The sequence below is a fragment of the Mobula hypostoma genome, chromosome 21 (assembly GCF_963921235.1).
Source record: "Mobula hypostoma chromosome 21, sMobHyp1.1, whole genome shotgun sequence".
Taxonomy (NCBI): Eukaryota; Metazoa; Chordata; class Chondrichthyes; order Myliobatiformes; family Myliobatidae; genus Mobula; species Mobula hypostoma.
The window spans coordinates 1908888-1931824 of record NC_086117.1 but is presented as its reverse complement, the minus strand read 5'-3'; the positions used below and the strand labels follow the sequence as shown (position 1 = coordinate 1931824).

The 22937-nt window shown below is 43.0% G+C and overlaps 1 protein-coding gene across 1 annotated transcript in view; it reads left to right on the top strand.

Annotated features, from left to right (window-relative positions):
• The window catches only part of LOC134359730 (multiple epidermal growth factor-like domains protein 9), a 224186-nt gene extending 204559 nt beyond the window's left edge, over nucleotides 1-19627 (top strand). The window contains exons 5-6 of the mRNA XM_063073264.1: nucleotides 7919-8182; nucleotides 11554-19627. Coding sequence (XP_062929334.1) covers nucleotides 7919-8182; nucleotides 11554-12011 — 722 coding nt within the window. The 3' untranslated portion in view covers nucleotides 12012-19627. The remainder of the gene's footprint in view (nucleotides 1-7918; nucleotides 8183-11553) is intronic.
• Nucleotides 19628-22937: the final 3310 nt, after the last annotated feature.

Here is a 22937-nt window from a genome sequence, read left to right as displayed (position 1 = left end):
AAAACAACGTGAAAGGTAGTAGTCCCAATACTGACTCCCGAGGAACACCACTAGTCACTGGCAACCAACCAGAAAAGACCCCCTTTAGTTCCAGTCACTGCCTCCTGCCTGTCAGCCAGTCCTCTATCCATGCCAGTATGGCATGTCTGTAACTACAAATCCTGTAACACCATAGGATGTTATCTTGCTAAGCAGCCACATGTGAGGCACCTTATCAAATGCCTTCTGAAAATGCCTCTCCTTTGTCCACCCTGCTTGTTATTTCATCAAAGAACTCTAACAGATTTGTCAGGCAAGATTTCCCTTTTCAGAAACCATGCTGACTTTGACTTATTTTATCATTAGTCTCCAAGTACCATGAAACCTCATCCTTAATAATGGACTCTAATACTTTCCCAAACGCTGAGGTCAGATTAACTGGCCCATAATTTCCTTTTTTCTGTCATCCTCCCTTCTTCAAGAGTGGAGTGACATTTGCAATTTTCCAGTCCTCCGGGACCATGCCAGAATCAAGTGATCCTTAAAAGATCAAGACCAATGCATCTATAATCTCTTCAGCAATCTCTCTCAGGACTCTGGGATGTAGTCCATCTGGTCCAGGTGACTTATCTACCTTAAGACTTTTGAATTTGCCTCACACTTTTTCCTCTGTAATAGCAATGGCACACACTCCTGCTCCCTGACACTCACGAACCTCTGGCATACAGTTAGTGTCTTCCACAGTAAAGACTGAAGCAAAGTAGCTCTTAAGTTCATCTGCCATTTCTTTGTCCCCCATTACTAGCATCATTTTCCAGTGGTCTAATATGGCCAATCATCTCCCTTTTGTTCTATATATAACTGAAAAATCTTTTAGTATTCTGCTTTGTATTATTGGCTATTTTGCCCTCATATTTCATCTTCTCCCTTCTTGTAGTTTTTTAATTGCCTTTTGTTGGATTTTAAAAGCTTCCCAATCATCCAACTTCCCACTCACTTTTGCTACCTTATATGCCCTTACCTTGGCTTTTATGCAGTCCTTAACTTCCCTTGTCAGCCGTGGTTGCCTACCTGTCATTTGAGAGCAACTTCCTCTGTGGAACATATTTATCCAGCACCTTGTGATCTATTCCCAGAAACTTCTGCCGTCATCCCTGCCAGTATTCCCCTCCAATCCACCTGGGCAAGCTCCTCTCATGTATCTGTAATTCCCTTTATTCCATTGTGATACTGATTCATGTGACTTGTGCTCCACCCTCTCAAATTGCAGTATGAATTTAATCATATTATGATCAGTGTCTCCTAAGTGTTCCTTTAAGTTAAGCTAATAAAATCTGGGTTATTTCACAACATCCAATCGAAAATGGTCTTTTCCCTACTAGGCTCAAACACAAGTTGCTCTAAAAAGCCATCTTGTAGGCATTCAACAAATTCCCTCTCCTGTGATCCGACACCAACATGATTTTCCCAATACCTTTGCATATTACAATTGTGTCATTACCCTTACTACTTGCCCTTTCCAGCTCCCTTTGCAATCTTGACCCCACATCTTGTCTACTATTTGGAGGCCTATATATGATTCCCGTAATGCTTTTTTCACTCTTGCAGTTTCTTAACTCCACCCACAAAGATTTGACATTTTCTGACCCTGTCACCTCCATCTAAAGATGTAATTCCATCTCTTACCAACAGAGCCACACCACTGCCCATGCCTTCCTTTCTGTCCTTTCGATACAGTGTATCATTTGATGTTAAACTCTCAACTATAACCTTCTTTCAGTCACGACTGAGTGATGCCCCCAACATCATACCCATCAATCTCTATTTGCTCCACGAGTTTGTCCACCTTATTCCAAATGCTACATGCATTTAAATAAGCATCTTCAGTTCTGCATTCTTCACCCTTTTGAATTTTGCCTCTGTGGTACAATTTAACTCTTTGCTCTGTCTGCATTTGTACTCAATCATTGGCTTGTCCTTCCTTTCATTTATGTTACATCCATCATCTACTTGTAAGCCTGCTTGCGTAGCCTCTGCTCTATCATACTGCTTCCCAGCCCCCTGCCTTATTAGTTTAAACCACTCCCAGCATCTCTAGTAAACCTACCTGCAAGGATATTGGTCTCCCTCGGATTCAAGAGCAACCTGTCCCTTACAATGGCACATTGGCAGGATGCAGGATGGAGTTGTGGATAGTCTGTAAGGTTACAACAGGACATTGGCGGGATGCCAAGGTTACAACAGGATATTGGCAGGATACAGAGCTGGGCTGAGGAGTGGCAGATGGCATTCAGCCTGTGAAAGTGTGAAGTGATTCACTATGGAAGGACAAATTTGCAGGCAGAATGCAAGGTTAATCGAAGGATTCTTAGCTCTCTGAAAGAACAGAGGGGTATTGTGGTCCCTCAAAGTTGTCGCAGAAATTGATAGGATGGTTACGAAGGTGTATAGTGTTGGTCTTCATGATTTGGGGGATTGAGTTCAGGAGCCGTGACGTAACATTGCAGCTCTACAAAACCCTCTTCAGTTCACACTGGAATATTGCCTTCCATTCTGCTGGCCTCATTACGAGAAGGATGTGGAAGCTTTAGATGGGGTGCAAAGGAAATTGTTGCCTGCCAGAGATAAGTTTTTTTTTACACAGAGTGGTGGGTGCATGGAACACACTGCCAGTGGTGGTGGTAGAGGGACATTAGGGACATAAGAGACTCTTAGAAAGGCACATGAATGATAGAAAAACAGAAGGTTGTTTGGGATGGAAGGGTTCGATCAGGGGTTCCCAACCTTTTTATGCCATAAACCCCTAACATTAACCAAGGGGTCTGTGGACCCCAGTTTAGGAAACCCTAAATGATCTTAGAGTTGGTTAAAATGTCAGCTCAACATCATGGGTCAAAGAGCCTGTACTTTGATGTAATGATGTTCTATTGATTAGCAATCAGACAGCAAGATAATTGGGATTGTTTTGAGAATTCGTGTAGACTCAATGGGCTGAATAGACTCTTCTTCCAAATCGTAGAATGAGAATTAACAGTGGATTTATGTGAATAGCCGACAGCAGTTACAGTTTTCACCACCACCAGCACCTGTTGCTGGGCCTTCCTCACCTTCAGTTTAAACTCCCTCACCTGTGAACTATGAACAATGGAGGTGACTTTCAGAGCAGTTAAATCTTGTCATATTTCAGTTCACCTTGGATTAATGGTAAAACCCTTCAGGTTGTTCTGAACGGATTAGCCATTTACAACGTGCTGTATTTCTTCCGAGTGTGGGGTCAGTGCTCTGAAGGTGATCTATTTTTAAACCTAACGTATGAGCAGTCAAGGCTGAGAGGCACATCAAAATGACAAAGAATTTGAACATTATCAGGAGGAAAATGCAAAGGATAGTGCAGATCACTGGATACCAGTGTAAGCTTTTTCAAAGCTTGCCTTGGTTCAGATTAAGTTGAAATTTATTGATTTATCATGTACATGAAACATACAGTGAGATGTGTAGTTTGCGTTAACGATCAACACACCCAAGAATATGCTACATGTCCCCACACATAATGGCACGAACATAGTTTACCCACAATGCTCAGCAGAACAACGGCAAAAAAAGTCCCTTACCTCACACAAACACCTACATACACATGTCCACACAGACCTACACACACGCACACTCCTATACCTACATACACACACCTGCACACTCTCTCTCTCTCTCACACACACACACACACACACACACACACACACACACACACACACACACACACACACACTCACACACACACACACACACACGCAGGCCTCTAACCCCAGGACAGCCCGATCACTGTACACAGACATCACAGGGAGGCTTCAGTTTGTCCTCGGTGCCACTTGAGATAGAAACAAATATCTTTGTTAAGTTTGAGGATGCCTCACTCCTCAAACCCAGTAACTGGGCCTGCAGCTTCAGCCCTGAAAAGTTCATTTTGTCAGAGCAATCCTTTTTCTCCCTTATCATGTGTTCCCAATGCCAACCTGAGTTTAATTCTGCAGCGAAGCTCCATAAAGAATAGTTTCTTCCCCAACCTTGGAGCAACGATTCAAAGTTTAAAATAAATTTATTATCTAAGTACATATATATCACCATATACTACCTTGAGATTCATTTTATTGCAGGCATTCTCAGCAGAACAAAGAAATAAAATAGAATCAGTAAAAATACTACACACAAGTAAAGATCGACAAACAATGTGCAAATGACAAATTGCATAAATATAAAAAATACTAATAGATAAATATACCTTATTCAGTACTCCTGTACACCTCATCAATGCAAATATATAATCAGCCAATCATGTGGCATCAACTAATACATAAAAGCATGCAGACATGGTCAAAAGGTTCGGTTGTTCAGACCAAACATCAGAATGGGGAAGACATGTCATCTAACTGAATTTGACTGTGGAACGATTGTTGGCGCCAGATGGGGTGGTTTGAGTATCTCAGAAACTACTGATCTCCTGGGATTTTCACGCACAACAGTCTCTAGAGTTTACAGAGAGTGAGACAAGAAACAAAAAAAATCCAGCAAAGCAGCAATTCTGTGGGGCAAAAATCTCTTGTTCACGAGAGAGGTCAGAGGAGAATGGCTAGACTGGTTCAAGCTGATAGGAAGGCAATAGTAACTCAAATAACCACACGTTACAATAGTAACGTGTGCAGAAAAGCATCTTTGAATGTACGACATGTCGAACATTGCAGTGGATGGGCTACAGCAGCAGAAGACCCTGAACGTGCACTCACTGGCCACTTTATTTGGTACAGGATGTATTGAGTAAAGTGGCCTCTTGGTGCAAGTAGATAGATAATACTGCGAGTAACAGTTGTCGAGCCTTGAAAATGGTCTGTAGGTTGTGAAATCTGTTCAGTGTTGGGGTGAGTGAAGTTAACCATGTCGATTCAAGAGCCTGATGGTGAGGGATAATAACAGTTCCTGAACCTGGTGGTGTGGGACCTAAGGCTCCTGTACCTTCTTCCTGATGATAGTGGCGAGAAGAGACCATAGACTGGATTGATGATTGATGCTGCTTTCTTGTGGCAGTGCACCTTGTAGATGTAATCAGTGGTAGGGAGGGCTTTTCCTGTGATGGACACATAAGATTTCCGGGAATTGTTACAAACAACAGTGCCCACATTGGACCTCTGATTTACTTTACAATCTTCACTGAAAGTGTTTGAGTGCAACAGCCTCATTTAATGTTACACCAGCATGTTGTTAATCTCCGTAACCTACAATCAGTTAGAATCACCTGAGGTTGACACTAGCTCTGTATAATTTTAGTTGCTTACAGCAGATTATGACAGTACTGTATCCAATACCCAGATTGATTATGATGCTGTATCCAATAGGATTGTAATGTTTCCTTGGTCATCAGCTCTGTCATTCTGAAATCTGGTTTCAAAATCAAGCTTATTGTCATCTGCGCAAGTAGAATGAAAACCTGACTTGCAGCAACATTACAGGTACATTACATCAGATAAGTAGCATTCACAAAGAAAAGAAACGTAACTTATCAGTTAGGGTCAGATTATCACAGGATGGAAGAAATTCGTATGAGCCCATGCAGCCCAATTACATCCAGTCGACCAATTAGCTTATTAACCGTGTGTCTTTGCAATGTGGGAGGAAGCCAGAGCACCCAGAGGAAACCCAAGTCATCACGGGGAGAACATAGAAACTCCTTACAGACAGCAGCGGAATTGAACACTGATCGCTGATGCTGTATTAGCATCGTGTGAACTGCTCCACTACCCTGCTGCCCCATTATTGTGACACGAGCAGGCATACTCCTGTTACCGTTGACAGTTATCTGTAATTATTTCTGCTTGTTCAATTCATTCTTTGATTGAATTATTCTGACAGTTGTTCTCCCACCCCGAGCCAGTTTGGCTTTGGGAGAAGAATCATGATAATCCCATTGACACAGGAGATCCGTTGGGTTGCATCTCCATCACACAATCAGCAAATTGCTACCAGTCCAGATATTTCACACCAATATTAACAAAAGCTTCCTCTCAAGAGAAATGCACTTGATTCAAAAATAGCTGATGAAAAGCTTTTACAGAAGTGATTTTACAAACTGCGTCTGGGTCTGTTAATGATTTTGTGTTTGGGTATTCTCTCTTATTCTATAAGACCATACGACACAGGAGCAGAATTAGGCCATCTGGCCTATCGGGTCTGCTCCCCCACTCAATCATGGCTGATTCTTTTCTTTTCCCTCCTCAGTCCCACTCCCCGTAACCTCTGATGCCGTCCAATCAAGAACTTAAAATACACCCAACGACCTGGCCTCCGCAGTTGCCTGTGGTAATAAATTCCACAGATTCACCACCATCTGGCTAAAGAAGTTTCTCCACATCTCTGTTTTAAATGGACGCCCCCCTATCCTGAGGCTGTGCCCCATTGTCCCAGACCCCCCACACCAAGGGAAACATCCTTTCCACATCTGCTCTGTCTGGGCCTTTCAACATTCAAAAGGTTTCAATGAGATCCCCCTGCCTTCCCCCATCCTTCTAAATTCCAGTTAGTACAGGCCCAGAGCCAAATGTTTCTCATATGATAATTTCTTCATTCCCAGAATCATCCTTGTGAACCTCTTCTGAACCCTCTCTAATGCCAGCACGTCTTTTGTTAGATAAGGAACCCAAAACTGTTCACAGTCCTCAAGGTGAGGCCTCCCCAGTGCCTTATAAAGCCTCAATTTCACGTCCCCAATCTTGTGTTATGGAGCTATTGAAATAAATGCTAATATTGCATTTGCGTTCTTCGCCACTGACTCTACCCGAAAGTTCTACACAAGGACTCCCAAGTCCCTTGGCATCTCAGATTTTCAGATTTTCTCCACATTTAGAAAATAGTCTGCACATTTATTTCTTCTACCAAAGTGCATGACCATGCATTTTCCAACATTGTATTTTATTTGCCACTTTCTTGCAGAAGTCCTTCTGCAGCCTTCCTGTTTCCTCAACACTACCTGCCCCTCTACCAATATTCGTATCATCTGCAAACTTGGCAACAAAGCCATCATCTAAATCAGCCATTCTCAACGCAGGCCATATGGCCCCCTTGGGGGCCCTGGCACATTTGAAGGAGGTCACCAACTGAAAACTGTGAGAAGGGGAGCCCCAGGGGTTTATGGGGGCCCTGGTAACTGAACCGATGAAATTCTCAAGCAACAATTCATTGGAGTCAATAGTTTCCCTCTTATTTCCTTGACAAAATCCAGGAATGGAATTGATATCGCAACAAGAGGTGACCTCTGACTGTCATTGGCTAATTTGGAGCCCGATATCATGAAACTTACAGAAAAGCACCAAGCTCAAGGATCGCATTAGGCCTGATGGATGTTTAATTTCATACAGTCTTTTTCTAAGTTTTGTCCAGTATGTCGGAATGTTCAAGTTTTCTTGGTGTTCCATAATAAATGATTTTCTGTCTATCTGTTCATGTTGTATCCCTGTTTGAAAGGGGGGCCCTGGAACCTGAGAAGAGATCCTAAGGGGGCTGTGGCCAAAAAACAGTTGAGAATCACTGATCTAAATCATTGATATACGGCATAAAAAGAAGTGGTCCCAACACCGACCCCTGCGGAACTCCACCAGTCACTAGCAGCCAACCAGAAAAGGATCCTTTTATTCCCATTTGCTGCCTCCTACCAATCAGCCAATGCTCTAACCGTGCTAATAACTTTCCTGTAATACCATGGGCTCTTAACTTGGTAAGCAGCCTCATGTGTGGCACCTTGTCAAAGGCCTTCTGAATATCTAAATTGTAATCTCTCAAAGAATCCCAACAGCTTCGACAGGCAAGATCTTTGGGGAAGATAATTGGGGATGTGTTTAGGGCCATGTCATGGAGATGCCTTGTCCTTCACGCTGTTTTTGTTTGTCCCTCTGTCCAGAGTCGGGGGAGCCGCTGTGTGACCGCTGCCGGCCAGGTTACTTTGGTGCCCACTGTGACGAATGTGCGGATGGCTACTACAACTCGGACAGTATCTGCGTGCGCTGTGAGTGTAACGGGAATATTGATGCAAAGAGCAGACTTCCCATCTGCGATTCGGAATCTGGTCGCTGCCTCAGCTGTACGGCCAACACCACTGGCTTCCACTGTGAGAAATGTGCAGAGGGTTACCATGGAGATGCTGTGGCTGGAACCTGTCAGAGAGGTAAAGACCTGCTCCAGACTGGGTGGGATTGTGCCTGGACTGGTTTGCTCTCCCCAGGCAGCCAGTCAAATGAATTAAATTGAGTTGACTTTATTTCTTACATCCTTCACATACATGAGGAGTAAAAAATCTTTATGTTATGCCTCTGTCTAAATGTGCAATGTGCAAATTATAGTAATTTGTAATAAATTATATGTACAACAAGATATACAACAGAACAGTCAATATAGCTTAGAAATACAATTATGCCACCGTAGGTTAATCAATCTGATGTCCTGGTGGAAGAAGCTGACCTGGAGGCTGTTGGTCCTGCCTTTAATGCTGTGGTACCGTTTCCTTGATGGTAGCAGCTGGAACAGTTTGTAGTTGAGGTGACTCGGGTCCCCAGTGATCCTTCGGACCCTTTTTACGCACCTGTTGCTGTAAATGTCCGGAATAGTGGGAAATTCACATCCACAGATGCGCCGGGCTGTCTGCACTATTCTTTGCAGAGTCTTTCGATTGAAGGAAGTACAGTTTCCATACCAGGCAGTGATACAGCAAGTCAGGATGCTCCCAATTGTGCCCCTGTAGAAAGTCATAGAAACATAGAAAACCCACAGTACAATACAGACCCTTTGACCCACAAAGCTGTGCCGAACATGTCCTTAACTTAGAAATTACCTAGGGTTACCCATAGCCCTCTATTTTTCTGAGCACCATGTATCTGTCCAGGAGTCTCTAAAAAGACCGTATGGTATCCACCTCCACCACCGTTGCCGGCCGCCCATTCCACGCACTCAACACTCTCTGCGTACAAAAAACTTACCCCTGACATCTCCTCTGTACCTACTTCCAAGCACCTTAAACCTGTGCCATCTTGCGGCAGCCACTTCAGCCCTGGGAAAAAGCCTCTGACTATCCACATGATTAATGCCTCTCATCATCTTATACACCTCTATCAGGTCACCTCTCATCCTGCATCGCTCCAAGGAAAAAAAGCCAAGTTTACTCAACCTATTCTCATAAGGCATGCTCGCCAATCCAGGCAACATCCTTGTAAGTCTCCTCTGCACTCTTTCTATCGTTTCCACATCCTTCCCGTAGTAGGGCAACCAGAATCGAGCACAGTACTCCAAGTGGGGTCCGACCAGGGTCCTGTATAGCTGCAACATTTCCTCTTGGCTCCTAAATTCAATCCCACGATTGATGAAGGCCAATGCACCGTATGTCTTCTTAACCCACACAATCAACCTGCGTAGCACCTTTGAGTGACCTATGGACTCGGACCCCAAGATCCCTCTGATCCTCCACACTGCCAAGAGTCTTACCATTAATACTATATTCTGCCATCATATTTGACCTACCAAACTGAACCACCTCACACTTGTCTGGGTTGGACTCCATCTGCCATTTCTCAGCCCAGTTTTGCATCCTATCAGTGCCCCACTGTAACCCCTGACAGCCCTCCACACTATCTGTCTGAGGTGAAAGAGGTGCATTGTGCTATTTTCATTACACAGCCAGTATGTACAGACCAAGTGAGGTTCTTGGTGATGTGTATACCGAGGAACTTGAAGCTGTTTACTCTCTCAACCCCAGATCCATTGATGTCAATAGGAGTGAGCCTGTCTCCGTTCGTCCTGCAATTCACAACCAGCTCCTTTGTTTTTACAATATTGAGGGAGAGGTTGTTTTCTTGACACCACTCTGTCTGGGTGATGGCGACTTCTCTGTAGGCTACCTCGTTATGATTTGCAATAAGGCCAATCAATGTAGTATCATCAGCAAATTTGATTAGCAGATTAGAGCTGTGGGTGGTGACACGGTCATGGGTGTACAGATAGTAAAGGATGGGGCTCCTGTGTTGAGGGTTAGAGGTGAGGGAACTCACTCTTACCACCTGTCAGCAATCTGACAGAAAGTCCAGGATCCAGCTGTACAAGGTAGGGTGAAGGCAAAGATTCAACCTTGTTGTTGGCAACATGCCACAGTGTGGACTGTCCTTCCTACTCAGTGTTCTGGAAGATGCCATGTAAGCTGGCCCAGTGGTCTGTGCCATGGACCTCTCTCTGGGAGGACTGTGATGATACCTCACCCCACCCAGCACAAGTCCAACCCTACCCAACTCAATCCTACCTGAAATCATTCTTAACCTCAAACCAACCCCAACCGAAACCCCAACCCAACCAAAACCCCCGCCCAACCAAAATCTTCATCACACAATCAGCAGATTGCTACCAGTCCAAATATCTCACAGCAATATTAACAAAAGCTTCCTTTCAAGACAGAGGCATTTGATTCAAATATAGCTTGTGAATAACTTTTTCAGAAGTGATTTTTTGAACTGTATGCGGGTGGGTCTGTTAATAATTTTGTGTTTGGGTATTCTCTCTTCTTATTCCACAAGGCTATAAGACATAGGAGCGAAATTGGGCCATTTGGCCCATTGAGTCTGCTCTGCCATTCAATCAGGGCTGATCTTCTTTTTCCCCTCTTCAGCCCCACTCCCTGACCTTTACCCCGTAACCTACGGCAGCTGTACTTTGCAAGACTTAAAAATTACTGTAAGTTACAAAAATAAATAGTTGTGCAATAAATAGTGCAAAAGTGAATTAACTCATCACAACTGCACCTGTACACCAGCCAGAACAGCCGAGATATTGACTGCCTGATCTACAGTGCAGGGCAGTATTTTTCCCAGAACTGTCGGAATATACTGGGAAGCCAGTGTTCAGGCTGCTCCCAAGGAGGTTTGCGTTACTGGTTGGAAGTTATTCCAGTCCCTCCCAGAGTGCAGTTCTGAGCTGAAACGTTAACTCTGTTCCTCTCCACACAGATGCTGCCCAACCTGATGAGTGTTTCGTAGAGTCATAGAACACTACACAACAGAAACAGGCTCTTTGGCCCATCTAGTCCGTAGCAAATTATTTATCTGCTTAGTTCCATCAACCTGCACCCGGACCATAGCCCTCCACACCTCTCCCATCCATCCGTCCATCCATCCATGTACTGGACTAAATTTCCCTTAAACGTTGAAATCAAAATCACATCCATCACTTGCACTGGCAGTCGTTGCACCCTCTCACCGTCCTCCGAGTGAAGAAATTCCCCCTCATGTTTCAGCTTGCACTTGCCCTTTCTATACCCCTCAATTCTCCTATGCTCCTGGTAATAAACCCTAACCTATTCATCTTTTCCCTAATAACTCAGATCCTCCAATTCCTGCAGTGCCATTGTAAATTTTCCCTGCAGTTCCAGCCATTTTTGATGGCATTTCTACACTTGCAGTTATTTCTATTCCTGTTTGTGTGTGATCTGCCTTTAACTGAACAGGATTATTTCTTCCGAACGTTCGTTAACCACTCTGTCTTTCTCATTCGCTATCACAGAAATAACCACAGTGCCACCAATGACCTCCACAGAGCTGAGCACCAGCCACTCGCCCACGGCCACACCAGTCACAAACAGCACCATGGCTCCAAGTGACCAGACCTTGCTGTCAACACTGCTGACCACTACACAGGGTGGGGTGAGCACAGCCGCCCCAGTTGCCCCAGAAATCTCATGGACCCGTTTCAACCTTGTGGTGCTGGTAGTCATTATCACGGTGGTGGTCCTGCTCATGGGCTTCGTGGCGGCTGTCTACGTTTACCGAGAGTACCGAAACCGGAAGCTGAACGCTCCTTTCTGGACAATAGAGCTGAAGGAAGACAACATTAGCTTCAGCAGTTACCATGACAGCATCCCCAATGCGGATGTTTCCGGACTGTTGGAGGATGATGCCAATGAAGTGGTTCCAAACGGACAGCTGACTCTCTCGACGCCAATGAACTCATACAAGATCTAAGAACATTTAAAAACCACTGCAAACAGAAGATTGGAGACTGGACTGCACAGCACGGGCACTGCGCCAAGGCGCGCTGCTAAAGCAAGCATGATGCAGATGTCACTCAGAGGTTGAGTGAGGCTTCGTTGAACTGATTGCTGTTCCTGAGAAGTCCACAGCCGATGAATTGAGTTTTACTTACTCTTTTCAACAATGTAAAACACCCCAAATGAGTTTCTATTTTTGTACAAAAATGATGTCCAGGTACAAATCTTCTCCCAGTGTGGAGAAGGTAGATGATTAGTTAAAGGACTTTCCCAACCTAAAGCAACGTGTAAGTACCAAGCATTGCAATGCAACTGGCAAGACTTGAGTTCCATTGAACGTGGGGTAAATAATTTTCTTAAACGAAGGACTAGAATGTTCATTAGGGTAAAGGTTTTACAAGGTGAGAAGACGAGAAGACCTTGGATCCATGTTTGTAAACTACGGACAGATTCTCATGGTTGTGGAGAGAAATGGCAATAATTGTGTTCAGGCCGACATGCTTCCAGTATTGAATGCATTGGGACCACGAGGAAGGAGAATCCTGTGGTGACGATCAATGTTACGTGTCGGGAGAGGAGGAATCTCCCAGTGAATGCCAAGTGAGCGGGTGTTTCTAACAGGTTAACACCATGGGTATCGAACAGGCCACTTACTCTATAGTCAACACAGGAACCCCGATTATAAACTAAAGCCTTAACAGGCCTATACTTGAGAGTTGTAAGCACAAAAATGGCTGCAAGAAGCGTGAGTGCAATTGTAGATCCCCGCACAAGCTAACTCCCCACCCCCCCCAAATAATTTTGTTAATCTAACAGAATAAGACCTTTGATTACTTAAACCCATCACCCCTGCTGGGGCACAGGCCACTGGCAGCCGCTCACCAGAGTCCTCTGTCCTGCGTCAATCTTTCACGTTGTCCCCAGGTGTAGCCCATCTTCTTTGTGTTTCCTTCCTCTCCCGGAGATGAGGTCTTTGGAGCTTCTGTCGGTGTTCCTATAGCTCTGGGTTTTTATGGGATGGCGTTTCTAGCCCCATGTCCAACCCTCCTCCTTTTGCGACCGGGCGTGGGACTGTCCATGGCAGAATTAACAGCGCTATAGTAAGTAAGGGTTGTGTTCAGTCCGTTCCATGTAACTGGATTCTAAGGTAGCCTTCATTCAAAGATGAGACCCTGCTTGAGGATAAGGTGTTCACATGTCAGCCCATTCTAGATCAACCTAGCAATAAAAGAAATGGAGGGAACATTTATCTGACCGAGAGTCAAGAGGCAGAGTGCTTCAGCCGAGCTGCTCTGCCTTGCAGTTACGCACCAGGAACTGAGACACCATTACGAACCATTGCTCTGCCCTTCGCTTCCCATTCTTGTGTCACAGCGAGGGAAGTATCCACGATTCAATAGTTCTTAAGATCATTCTCAGTACACAAGTATAAAGGAAAATAAAATAATTGTTACTCTGGATCTGATGCTGCACAAAAAACTCAGACAATAAGATAAAACAATAAAAACATAATATATAAATACATAAGATAGCTTATATACATAGATTGATTGTATGTCCATAAAGTGGTGCTAGGCACAGGAGTGTCTGTACGTAAGGTGACTGACAGGAAATAACAAAGTTGTGATTTGCAGGGTGCTATCTAGCTCCCGTTGATCCCTTCAAGCAGGCATCTCAGACCATAACTTATCAAGTAAGTTCTTTCTTCATTTCAGAGCCACAGAGACAGGCAATGCAGTGAGCTGGAGTGGAGAACAACTGTTCCTTCAGCAGGGAGCTTCTTTCTCACTTTCCCCTTCTGTTGGACCCCTTCATTCGATGTACCAAACTCCCAGCTGGAAATGGTCAAAACTCTACCCGTTTTTGAACAATTTCTTCTGAATGGAAGTGCTCCAACTTCTCCGTTCTCGCCACAGAAACAAGACATCTTTAGACTCTTTAAAGCAATTTTCTGTTCACAAGAGCACTGTGGTTTCAGGTTCTGTGTGTGTGAATCCCATAACTTCTCCCAGTTCCACTGAAGTGGACCAGTCTGCAGTTTCCTTATTGTCCCCACTGCCTTCTCTTTCCCTGATTCCCCCCAACACCACCTCAAGGAGCTCACGCTGTCCACCTCAGCTCACCCATTGTGAGGAAGGGCTGGGAAAGGCTATCACATCTCTATCAGGACAGCCTGATGACCTTTAAAACCAACGAAGTGCTTTTCAAAGTGTAGGCACCATTGGGATGTTGGTTGGCGCTGGAGAAGAAAATTTTGTTTCGAGGTCCCTCTTACACAAAGTAGATCCTTAGTTGGCGATCTGAGTCATAGAACACTACAGCACAGAAACAGGTCCTTCAGCCCATCTAGTCCATGCCGAACTGTTAATCTGCCTAGTCCCATTGACCTGCAACAGGACCATAGTCCTTCATACCACCACCCCCCAACCATGTACTTATCCCAACTTCTCTTAAATGTTGCCATTCAATCTGCATCTGCCCCTTCCACTGGCAACTCATTCCACAGTTTCACCACCCTCTGAAAGAAATTACCCTTCAATATTTCACCTTTCAACCTTAACCCATGACTTCTGTTCTAGTCTCACCCACTCTCAGTGGAAAAAACCTGTTTTCATTTACTGTATCTATACCCCACATAATTTTGTGCACCTCTATCAAATCTCCCCTCATTCTCCTAAACTCCAGGGGATAAAGTCCTAATCTATTCAACCTTTCCCTATAACTCAGGAAATTTAACTAGTTTAAAACCACTTGCAATTTTCCTGCTTCTCAGCTCTTGTCAGCAGTTCAGTCAACCCTGAATACTTCTGACTTAAGAGTGAAGCGATGAAACTGCAGCTATCATTCTTCATGAGGTAGTCTGATCGCAGTGGAAAAGCAGGCATTGTGTCCACTGTTGAGGATTTGATGATGGTTACTCTATGGTACCCAGTCCATCTTTCTTGCTCCCTGTCCCTAGAATCATCATTATAATGGCTGCCTCTCGCCACCGTGCTCTCTGGTCTTCCCCCAGTGTTTCTGTTACAGGGTACCTACACTTGCAGATCTAAACCTCCCAGAGAGGAAATGGTGTCATAGACACACAGTGCTTTCAAGTTCAAGTTCACATTTGTTGTCAACTGACGGTAATCCCCAGAATTCAGAAAGATGGTGGAGGTGGGTGGGGGGTCTCATTGCAACCTATTGAATATTGAAAGGCCTTAATAGAGTGGGTGTGGAGAGGATGTTTCCTATGGTGGGAGTCTAGGACTAGAGCACACAGCCTCAAGATGGAGGTTTGTCCATTTACAACAGAGATGGGGAGGAATTTCTTTCACCAGAGGGTGGTGAATCTGAAATTCATTGCCACAGGCAGATGTGGAGCCAAGACATTGGGTGTATTTCGGAGAGAGCTTGATAGATTCTTGATTGGTCAGGGCATAAAGGGATATGGGGAAAAGGCAGGAGATTGGGACTGAGAGGGAAAAGGATCAGCCATGATGGAATGGTGGAGCAGACTCGATGGGCCAAATGGCCGATTCTGCTCCCATGTCTTATGGTTTAATATACAACCAAATGAAAACAACGTTCCTCGGTGCCATGGTGCACCCACCAAACATATCACACACAGCACATAAAATAAATTCTACCACAAATAAGTTAATAAAATATAATTCAAAGTGAATAAACAGCTAGTGATGAGACCTGGTGGTGATAGGGTATTCATTAGTCTCACAGTCTGAGGGTAGAAGCTGTTACCCAGTCTGGCAGTCCTAGTCCTGATGCTCCTGTACCTCCTTTCTGATAGTAGTAGGTCAACGAGATTATGGGATGGGTGGCAGCAATCCTCAACAATGCTTCAGACCCTTTGTCTACAACACTCCCCGTAAATGTCCAAATGGGGGGGGGGGAGGGAGACCCCGGTGATTTTCTGGGCAGTTTCCTCTATGTTTCAACACAAGCTGCTGATGTACGTAGGATTGCCAGGATGGTTGGTACACACAACCAGCGGTAGTGATAGTTGCCCCCGTGTGTTTGGGACTGAACTGGTTACTCCCTCCACCCTTCCCACCTTTGGGTGTAGGCCAAGGTTTTTGGAGGAGGGCCTGATGTTTCCAGAAGGTGCCCTGGGAGAGGAAGAACTGAAAAGTGTCCATTAATTCCATTGATATCTGCACCTTTGACCAACAAAACCCCAAGTCACAATGTTTGTTAATTCCAGGATCTGTCACACAATGAGAACAAAAACATTGGTTTCTGAAATGGGTAGAGACACTGTTAAAAGTAACACAGTTTTGGATGTAAAGACTTATCTGGACACACAAGGTACTTTGAAATGACTTCCTTCTTCAGTGACATCACATATTTGATTATTTAATTAGATTCAAATGCCTTAGTTTCAATCTTTTGCAGACTGTTAACATTTATAATTACGTGGTGTTCAGATATGAAAACACACAGGTCAGCCGCATCTGTGTCGAAGCTGTAGAATGGTCTGTTCCATAAACAATGTCTATGTTTTCCAGTGGAGGAAGATACAACAATTCCAGCACTTGCTTTTAATGGACAATAGTTTGTGGAAACTAGTTGCTTGTTACAAGGCAACTTTATAAAAAAATAATTTAAAAATGTGTAAATACTTGTATTTAGAAGAGAGTGTGTTTAAAGATGTTTATTGACCGAGTTCCCTAAATGTTAAGTGTTTGTATTTATGTATAAAGAGTCTAGAAGCTGCAAACTTTGTCAACACTAGGGGAACTTCGCAGAGTTTCAGTAAGGAGCGGGCTTGCTGTGGGAGACACAGCTTACAAGAGTAATTAGGAGGGGCAATGTGCATAACACAACTAATTAGTAGAAATGTGCAAGCCATTTCACATCCATTCCTGCAATGTTTCAATGAGGAAACCCCCTGAAAGGTGAGCAACACTGACCCTTTTGATAGGTTGACAGCTTCATGATTAGTCAGGGCCTCAAAGGTTATGGGGATAAGACAGGAGAATGGGGTTGAGAGGGATAATAAAGGTGTAATGGCCCAGCCTAGTTCTGCTCATATGTTGTAGTGGATGAAGTCATTGTTATCTAAACAGATGCTCTGTACATCAGTTAGAACAAAGTTGTAGAGAGGGGAGTTGAGCAACATGGTGATGCAACAACAACTCAAGCAAGTCTGCTGCCTAATCTTTCAAACTTTGACCTCTAAAAATATTAAAGCGGGTAAATAAATGTGTCTTTTACATAAGGACATCGCTAATCCAACACACATTTCAAACCCAAGGGAACCTCTGTGTTTGAGTTTAAGTATACTACTTTGCAGAACTGGAGAGTCTCTGAGGCACTGTTAATTCATAAATATTAACACATAAATCAAACCTCAAGATCAAGTTTAATTGTCACTCAACCATACATGAATACAGCCAAACAAAACAGTGTTGCTCCAGGTTTGAGGTGCAAAACACAGCACAAGACAGTCACACACAGCACAAGGCACATATAAAATAGCAAGCACAGATAAGATATTGGTAAAATATAAATAAAACATCACCACTCAATATTAACATCAACCCAGGTGACGATACTGTGTGTTCCAGTTTTATTCTCAGGCATCAGAAGACACATTTCTACTCTGCTTGTCAAGTTGTTAAAGGTTGTTCTTTAAATACTGGTGGTTATATAATTTTCTGGAGATGATTAGTACCATGCACTGAGTTAGATGCTGAGCAGTGGTATGATTCCCTTCACAGTTGAGGAGAGAAGCACAGGAGAGAGACGGATGTGCAATGTCAGATAATTTTCCCTGCACTGTAACAGTCGCAATACTAAAATGGTCTTGTGGACACTTGAATATTGACAGTAGTTAAGAAATCCCAACCTTGTATTCTCGTATCCTGATTTGGGTTTACAACATACTGAAACGTGAGCAGTGAATTAAAAAAACAAGTTTAAATAATACCTCGAATGTCGTGGCATGTTTTATCAGTGGCTTCCAAGCCGTACTAAACATTTCAAAACGGCACCATAGAGAAACGGTTCACGAAGCATCGAAGCCCTGGAACTGATGGCAAGGAAACACCTTTTGTGGTAATGATATTTAATTATTTTCCCTGAACATTGAGCAGAGAAACTACACAGTAGAAGTTTGAATATGTTCATTGATCAGGTGGAGAATATGAGCTTTGGATCTATTGGAACAGAATCAGAATGAGCTTTATTATCACTGGCATCATTCAGGACCTCCCCAGCTATACCACCATCAGAGAGAGTGGATACAGGAGCCCAAGGACACAGTCAAAGCTTCCCATCCCTCTCCCTCCGATTTCTGAACAGACCATAAACACTAACTCACTGTTTTGCTCACTTATTGAACTGTACTGCAGCCAGACAGTAACAAATTTCACAACATATGTCAGTGATGATAAACCTGATTCTGATTCATATATAATGAAATATGTTCTTATACAGTGACATGCAAAAGATTGGGCGCCCCAGTCAAAATTTCTGTTACTGTGAATAGCTAAGTGAGTAAAAGATGAACTGATTTCCAAAAGGCATGAAGTTAAAGATGACACATTTCTTTAATATTTTAAGCAAGAAAACTTTGTTATTCCCATCTTTTACAGTTTCAAAATAACAAAAAAGGAAAAGGGCCCGAAGCTAAAGTTCGGGCACAAAATAATCTGCAGATGCTGGGGTCAAAGCAACACTCACAACACGCTGGAGGAACTCAGCAGGTCGGGCAGCATCCGTGGAAAAGTTCAGTCGACATTTTGGGCCGGAACCCTTCGTCAGGACTGTAGAGGGAAGGGGCATAAATATGTACTGTAAAGCGAGAGCAAGATAGTGAAGCAAACACAAGGAATTCTGCAGATGCTGGAATTTCAAGCAACACACATCAAAGTTGCTAGTGAACGCAGCAGGCCAGGCAGCATCTCTAGGAAGAGGTAAAGTCGACGTTTCGGGCCAAGTCTCTTCGTCCTGAAGTATATTAAAAAGATACTTAAAGATAGGCAAGATCATAAGATTGGAGAAGTAAGCCATATACTGTACTGTACATAAGAGAGAATTTAAGTGTGAGGCTGCTATGACAGGAGATGAATCAAGATTTAGTGAAGATATCTGGGTAAGAATTGAAAGCTATAAGGGTAAAGGAATAACATTGGATGTAGGTTATAGACCCCTAATGTTGATAGTGATTTTAATAAACAACTATCAGAATGTTAAAAAAGCAAGTTCTCGGTGATGATATGGTTATGGGTGTCTATAATTCCCTGAGTATTGAGTCGGAGAACCCAGTGACTAAAGGATTACAGGAAAATGTATTCATTGAGTTATTGAATGATTTTTTTTGACACATTATGTTAATGCACCAACAAGAGGAGAGGCCTGTCTAGACTTGATATTCTGTAATAATTAGGATAGAATTTTGAGTACGGGAGTCGTTGAGCCTTTAGGAACAAGTGATCATAGCATTATTAGTCTTGTTTTTGTAGACTATATCAGTAAAAACCAAAGACATTAAATATAATTTCAGAAAGGCAAAGTTTGTGCAGATGGTGTAAAGACTTCAGAAGGTAGTCTGGAAGGAACTGCTTGATGTCGAGTCAGTTGAGGAACAATGGGGTCGATTTAAAAAGGTAATACACACAGTGCAGGAATTGTTTATTATCAAAGTCAGAACAATTGATCGAATATAAAGATATACATAAAATTATTGAAAAAACAGCTGTAGTTAAGAGGGAAATTCGGATTGCCAAAAGGCAGGTTGAGAAGGATATTACTGATAATGCTAAGATTGAATTTTTTCAATGCTAAGATTTTTTCAATAGTTTAGTAGTAAAAGAAAAGCCAAGGAAGAAGTTTATTGCATTAGGAATAATAGTGAGGTGTAAAATTACACAGAGAAGAAAATAGTGGATACTTTTAACTCATATTTTGCTGAAGTATTCAGTTGTGAAGACGGTAGTAATATGCCAGCAAGTAGAGAAAAATAATTGCTTTAAGTGACTTAGAGATCTTAGAACGTAAGGTTCTTCTTCAGCTGAAAAATCTTAAAGTTAATAAATCTCCAGGGTCTGACAACATATATCCAAGAGTATTTAAAGAGGTCTATGATTATATATACAGACCCCTAACATGTATTTTTCAGAAGTCATTGAAGACTGGTGAAATCTCTAAGGACTGGAAATGGGCTAATATTGTCCTAGTATGTAAGGGTGACTGCACTGACCCTGGTAACTATAGACCAGTAAATTTAATGTGTGTCACAGGCAAGATAATGGAAACAATAATAAAGAATGAGGTGGACAAGTAGCTGGTATGAAAAGGTTTGTTAGCAGAAAGCCAGCATGGGTTCAGAAAAGGGAAATCATGTATAAATAATATGCTGGAGTTCTATGAAGAGGCAACTAAAATTTATGATAACAATAGAGTAATTGATATCATTTACTTGGATTTTCAGAAGGCTTTTGACAAGGTACTCCAGGAGAGGTTAATAATCAAATTGCAGGAGGTAAGGATTCAGGGTAAGGTGTGTGAATGGGTGCAGAATTGGCTCAAAAGCAAAACAAGTTATGGTGAGAAGATTATTTTCACACTTAGATGTTTAAAGCGGGGTTCCGCAGGGATGAGTTTTGGGGCCGCTGTTGTTTTTAATTTATATTAATGATTTGGATAAGCACAGAACAAGTAAACAAGTGCTGGTGACACAAAATTAGGGGGAGGGGCTGGTAACATTCAGGCAGCAGAATCAATACAGTTAGATCTAAACAAAATCCAGATGTGGGCTGACAAATGGCAGATGAAATTTAATGCAAGTAACTAAAGTATTACATATAGCAGTAGAAATATTAGAGATAATTTTACAATGGGGGGTTTTGAGCTAGAAAGTATGAGAAGGATTTGGGTGTCCTGGTAGACTGATCACTACCAACATCCAAACGACGCAGTGAAGTGATTAAGAAGGCTAATGGAGTGTTGAGTTCAAGTCCAGAGATGATCTCTTCAAGCTGTATAATGCACTTGTGAGGCCACACTTGGAGTACTGTGCACAATTTTAGTCTCTATATTGTGTGAGGGATGTGAAGGTACTGATTTAAACTCATTCCAGGTTGGCAGGGTATGAGCTATGAAGAAAGATTGGAAGACTTAAATCTTTTTAGCTTATGTAGATGTAGAATGAGAGGGGACATAATGGAAGTGTTCAAAGTTATTAAGGGTATAAGTAAAGTAGATGCCAGCTGCTACTTCAAAATTACTCCATCAATGAGGACATGGGGCCATAGGTGGAGACTGGTTAAAGGGAGATTTTAGACTAACATCAGGAAGCATTTCTTTACACAGTGAGTTGTGGACACATGAACAGACTGCCTCACTGTGTACTTCAGAGCAGTGCCTTAGTGACTTCCAAATCTAAACTCGATAGTTACTTCAACACAGTACATGAATAGGGATTTGGCAAGCCATGTCCGGCCAAATGACCTGTTCTTGTCAAAAACTTCCTAATGTTCTAATGTCTTAGATGGTGAGGGTTCTCCATGACAGATGCCGCCTTCTTTAAACATTTAGACATTCAGACATTCGACATTGGCTTTTGATGACGTCCTGGATCATGTCAGTAATAGCATCTCAGATGGAGCCTGTGAGCATGATGCTCAACCATCACAATCTTTGGTGCATTTTGAGCTCTCTAGCAAATGCAGAATTTGTATACGAACCCTCACCAGTAGTCAGGGGCACAGACCGACTCCACCTATGCATGAACAAGGGCAGTGTAGCAGAAGGCAGGTTCTCCACACCCGAATGGATGCTCCAACAATTTCTGCTTCGCATGAGGCATCTGACTTTGATTATAAATGCCCCATGTCCAAGGTGATGTAACAAGCTGCCCTTCATACACTTGTATCAGCAGTGTCACTTATGTCCTGCGGGTGGCAGCCTCCTCACCCGAGTTACAGAGTTGTGCTTCAGCGACACCTCCTGTTTTGGCCCTTCAAGTTCAAGTTCAGTTTATCGTCGTTCAACGGAACACATGTATACCACCAAATGAAACAATGTTCCTGCGGACCGAGGTGCACAACACAGTACATGTAACACACACACACATACAAAACAAAGTAATATTACCACAAGTAAGTTAACAAATAATGAGGTGCATATGTGATACAAATTTAAAAGTAAATAATATAATACTAGTGGTGTATCATACGTGATGAGACCTGGCGTGGTGGCAGGGAGTTCAGTAGTCTCATGGACTGGGAGAAGAAGCTGCTTCCATGTGTGTGGTCTGACAACTGGGACAGAAGCTCCATCGCAGCTGGTATGAGAATTTCTGGGGAATAGTTTCTCAGTGCCCTGCCCCAACACCACTCCTCAAAGGACGTCCTGGCCAAGGCACAATCTGCTACAGGAACTCAGCGAATCGAGCCTCTCTTTTGCACTATTTATTTAATTTAATTTTTAAAATATTTCTTATTGTAACTTATAGTTTTATTATGTATTGCAACGTACTGCTGTCAAAGATAATGACATATGGCAGTGGTATTAAACACAATTCTGATTCTGAATTGCTGGCATTCTGGATTCTGAGGAAGACTTTCTGTCCAAAGCATCAAAAATTCCCATCTGCTTCTCCTTCTCCAAACCCCCACAGATGATGTTTGACCCATTGAGATTCTCTAGCAGATTGTGTGTTGCTCCAGATTCCAGTTTCTGCACTCTCTGGTGTTTTCACCTTCTGCTCAATCATTTCAACAAATAATAAAAATAACTGGGTTTCAATAGTGCTCCATTGACTGGGAAAGAAGGATTCATCTGACTTTGACTGCATGGGACGTTGGTCAAGAAGGTTCAGTCGCTCGGCATTCAGGTTCAGTTAGTAAATTGGATTAGCCATTGGCTTTGTGGGAGAAGCCAGAGAATGGCAGTA